Source organism: Arachis ipaensis, chromosome B10 (assembly GCF_000816755.2).
Source record: "Arachis ipaensis cultivar K30076 chromosome B10, Araip1.1, whole genome shotgun sequence".
Taxonomy (NCBI): Eukaryota; Viridiplantae; Streptophyta; class Magnoliopsida; order Fabales; family Fabaceae; genus Arachis; species Arachis ipaensis.
Window position 1 is genome coordinate 119,020,049 of NC_029794.2, and position 4,835 is coordinate 119,024,883.

The 4,835-nt window shown below is 32.7% G+C and overlaps 2 protein-coding genes across 2 annotated transcripts in view; one reads left to right on the forward strand and one right to left on the reverse strand.

Annotated features, from left to right (window-relative positions):
- Positions 863 to 1,775, forward strand: LOC107621865 (probable calcium-binding protein CML32). The gene has a single exon (XM_016323848.2). The coding sequence runs from the start codon at positions 1,046 to 1,048 to the stop codon at positions 1,631 to 1,633; it is 588 nt and encodes a 195-aa protein (XP_016179334.1). The 5' UTR covers positions 863 to 1,045; the 3' UTR covers positions 1,634 to 1,775.
- LOC107623867 (basic leucine zipper 9) overlaps positions 2,065 to 4,835 on the reverse strand; it is a gene marked incomplete at its 5' end in the record, with an annotated part of 3,795 nt that continues 1,024 nt past the window's right edge. Inside the window, 5 exon segments of the mRNA XM_016326261.2 lie at positions 2,065 to 2,595; positions 2,701 to 2,826; positions 3,012 to 3,087; positions 3,180 to 3,330; positions 3,478 to 3,613. Of these exon segments, the coding sequence (XP_016181747.1) occupies positions 2,284 to 2,595; positions 2,701 to 2,826; positions 3,012 to 3,087; positions 3,180 to 3,330; positions 3,478 to 3,613 (801 nt within the window). The 3' untranslated portion in view covers positions 2,065 to 2,283.

Consider the following 4,835-nt stretch of genomic DNA (forward strand, 5'->3'; position numbering starts at 1 on the left):
AAACATTTTGTAGCAAGATCAGAAAAAAAAAAAGTATATAAAAGGGTAAAGTATTAAATTAGTCTCTTATATTTAGATTTAATTCTGTTTTAATTTTTAAAGTTTAAAGTGTTTTATTTGAATCTAAAAAAGTTTCATGTAGTTTTAATATAGTCCTACTGCAAAGTCAATGCATGTTAAATAATTAATTTCACCGTTGCACCAAATTTTAATGTCCTTCCCTGAAAAAGAGGTACAAATTCGAGAGGCACATGATGCATCACCACGAATCACTGGTCATGGTTCAAGCACATGGAGAACATTGTTGAAAACTCACTTTCCGCAGAAAAATTCACTGGTGGCGACGAGAATAAGACCATTGTCACCTCTACTGCGAGAAACTCCTCTCGACAACCGAAAAGTTTGGTTATATAAGTTTTTTATATTTGAAAACTGAGTTTCGTTAATTATTTAACATTAACTTCACGGCATGACTATATTGAAGCTAAATAAAACTTTTTTGAATTTAAATAGGACACTTTAAACTTTAGGAACAAAAACATAATTAGGCCCAAACTTAAAAGACTAATTTAGTACTTTACTCTTTTACAAAATATAAAATTATTATTGAATATAATATAATTTAAATTCTAAGATATACAATCTTATAAAATAAAATATAAAAGTGTACCTAATAATGCATATAGAATAGCTCTTATTAGTGCATTTATTTTGTATATATATGCCAGCTGCATTGTGATTCTATAGTAGTGCCAAATAGTTGGACAAAATTATTGCTACTATTTAATTATATTGATAATTCCACCATCGAAGGGCACTAAGTAATTTACAATTGTAACAAAATTAAAGGGGGTAATACAGCATTGATCCAACTATAAAAGAGGTGCTACAAGAGCATGTTTATGCACTCTACCAAATTCTTACATTATTTCTTCCTATATAGTAGTAGTATTGATAAACTTAATTGTTTTCCTTAGATCCCTATAATATCATAACATTATTTTGTTTGGTCTCTACATGTTATATTGGTGTACTAGTAATAAAAATGGGCATAACAGAAGCATGTTCAAGGTTCATTGTTGACTTCTTGCAAGCATTCAAACACTCATCACCACCAAGCTCAATTCATGATGAGCTTGATCACAATCACCATAGCCCTGATTGCAAGCCCCAGAATTCGCTAAAGCTCGATGACAACACGGTTCGCGCCCTCATGACTGTGTTTGGCATGCAAAACAATGGAAGAATCAAGAAAGAAAATGCTAGAAGAGTTGTGGAGAAGCTTGGTTTGGTGCATGACAAAGATAATAACAACAAGGCCTCATCATCACCATCAAGATTTGAGCTTCATGGTGATGGTGGATTGTTGGAGGGCGATGAAGTGCCGGTAGAAGAGGTTCTTGGTGATTTGGAGGACATGTCAAAGCGCAATGAGCTCTTGCATGAAGCATTCAAGATCTTTGATGAGGATGGAGATGGTTACATTGATGCAATGGAGTTGAAGAGGGTGCTAGATTGTCTTGGTTTGGATAAAGGTTGGGACATGAACACAATTGAGAAGATGGTTAAGGTTGTTGATTTGAATCTTGATGGCAAGGTTGACTTTGGTGAGTTTGAGTTGATGATGGGATAGCCTTAGCTAGCATATTATTCTTAATGTTCATTCATTTCTATTTTATCTTTTTTTAAAAAATAGGACTAGTTGTTGAGCTACCAATTGTAAATCAATATTTATTTCAGCATTTTCTCTAATGAACCTTTTTTTCTCCTTTTAATAAATTATTCTGACATCGATATTATACATAACACTTTATTTTGTGACAACTATACTAACTTCTTTAAAAGAAAAAATCAACCATGTGGTGGAGGAGATCATCAAGATCCTGCTGATAGAGACCCCAAATCAAATTGTTTCCATGTTTTCAATTGCTTTATTGTTTCTCTAATAACGAGTGTTCAAAAATGCTAAATTTTATTGGAGTCTTGAAATTATAGCAACTTGAAATAGTTGGAATATATATATGGCATCTTGGCAAAGGTTGGATGTTAGTTGCTATTTTTCAATGAGAAGTGGATAAAGCAATCAAGTCCCTTTATACAGAAGAAAGAAATACATCAAGAAAGGACACACTATTTTAATGAGCATAATCCACAAAGGAAATGTATCCAAAATACAATAACAATGTAACCTACATATACAATCTAATTGGAACAGACATACAAAATATAAAGTTGGATCTAATTGGACCCTACACAAATCCTAGTAGTGAGCATAACAAACTCTTACTGCTGCCAGATGTTCATGGAGTTTAGAGCATCGTTTATGACTCCATTGTTGATGTCATTGTAAGGAATATCCAAGTCTCCCAGCCCACCAAGACCTGGATGATTCTGTCCACCTCCACCACCACCATTATTGTATAAGGCATCGTTTGCATGGACAGTGATGGTCGGCGACACGTGAGCCATATGACGCAGACTACTAGTCGTCGTGTTAAGCTGTGGTGGCGCGCTCAGTTGAGAATGAGGCTGAAGAAGTTGGTTGTTTAAGGTGGTAACAGAGCCTCGAGTGACCATATCCTCGGCTAACTTCACCTAAAAGTAAATAGCATGTGTGTGATTGATGACTAGCACCACCATGTAATTCTAGCAAGATTTTTCAGAAATGAAATAAAACAAAATTAAAGGTTCTACTTGTACCTTAGCTCTCAAGGCTTCAACATCTGATTTTAGCACTCGGTTATTAGTATCCGCCTCATGAAATTGTTGTCTAACATCATTAAACTGCTTGTATAGGGTTGCATTTTCCAGTTTCAGCTTTTCAACCTGAGACAGTAAAGATTAAGACTTCAATTAAATTAAACAGGTTCAGAGAGAACCAGTAACAACATCTCTTGAGTTCTTAACACTACTCAACAATACTTCTGCATAACAAATATTCAATTAAGCTTTAGCTTCTTCAACAAAGACTTGCACCTTCTACTTACTGCTTAAACACCAGGTAACTTTACCTGCATCTCAAGGTCAGCTAAATGCGCTTGTTTTCTTCTTCTTGACCTCCTTGCAGATTCGCGATTAGATTCCTTCCTGAAATCACGATATGTAATGTTTGAGGACGACAAAAAAAAGAAAAGAAAAGAAAAGACCATCTATGAGTTCATACCCCATTTACAACACACCTTCTAAGGCGCTTCACATCAACAGGATTTGTGCTTTGTTCACAAGGACCAGTTTCATCATCCTCATCAGAAGGTTCAGAGGAACCACTTGTAGCTACTTTGGCTTGATTGTCTCTGTCACTTGGTTTATTAGAAGATACCGGGCTTCCAACTGCCATCATTTTGCAATTCAATCCAAATTGTTAAACTACATAAACTAAGTTTAAGTTTATGAGCTATAATAAGAACATAAGAGAATTAGTAATACTAAACTAAACTAACAGCTATGTATATAGATACTGCTAATTAACATCATTACCAGTGCCACACATGGATGACTGGGAATCATTAGTAGCAGAAATGGTGGAATTCTTGGTAATGACGTTTTGGGAACAGACAACTGTATTGGCATCTGCTATTCCCCCACAAGTTGAAAATGAATTTACCACATAGTCCTGCAATTAGGAAAGGATGCATAAGCTGGAATTCTGTACATAAATTCTACTATGTATAATCATAGCTTCTTATAGCATTTCACTAACATCTATTTACTGCTAAGAAAAATAAGCTTTCCTTGGGCAGATCCTTTTTCCTCACACACCAGAGGTAGAAAAGAAAAATAAAGCAATTCTTAATGTAACATTTTATGCTATCTAAATGCATGAGTTTAATTTTGATGTACTCACAATGTAAACATTTTTATTAAATATTGGCCAGTTGTGAGAAATAATTACTTTTGTTAACATAATAACAGAAATAATGTCTACACTTTTGTTTTTTCAGACTAAAAGTATGTAAAACTTAGATGCCAAAAACAAACTAACTAATTGTGTAGAAATAATTGTCAAGGAAAATAAACTTGCAATTAACATATGCTTGATTTTTTTTTCTTTCGATAGATTAGCATATGCTAGATTAACTTTGCATAAATTATTTTATAAAGAAGTATGCAATATGTTGAATGAACAGTTTTTCAAAGAGGAAACTAGTATTATAGATGCAGATAAAGTTTCCTATAATTGTATATTTTTTCCAACTCAACAGAAAAGGCTCGATTGATCAGACTAATCTAACAAAAATCTTTATATTATATGGTGATTATTAGATTAAGTGTACGGTTATAGGCATCTTCTTCTTCTAACAATAATTCTAAGAACTAATTTCTGCCAAAAATATGCTACATGGGCTCAGGTTAGCTAGACTCAAACTTGGTCTTTATTTTCTTCATTGGGTTACTTTTTTAATACTCAGATATGATTTTAAACTATACTAAATCGAACCGATATTTAATTCATGTATGTATCTTTTCGGTGATATAATAGCAAAATAATAGTGTAAAATTAGAAATAAAATTCAATGAATAATATAATATTTACATCAAAATAAATGATTTTAAGACAAAAATAATATTGATATAATATAGGATTCATTGAAGTTTATGTTTTTATTTTTAGACTGTATTAGTGAGTTTTTCATGTTTTTTGATCATGGAGTTCAATGATTGTCACCCTTTATTTTTTTGATAATGTATTAGTGAGTTCATTACCTTTTTTTTTAATGGCTACCTCAGCACGTAGGCTCCAAGACAAACTTTGTTTTTGTCAGATGTTAAAAAAAAAAGGGAATACTCATCTCATATAAAGATGACATTATAAATTCTTAGATAATTAATTAAAT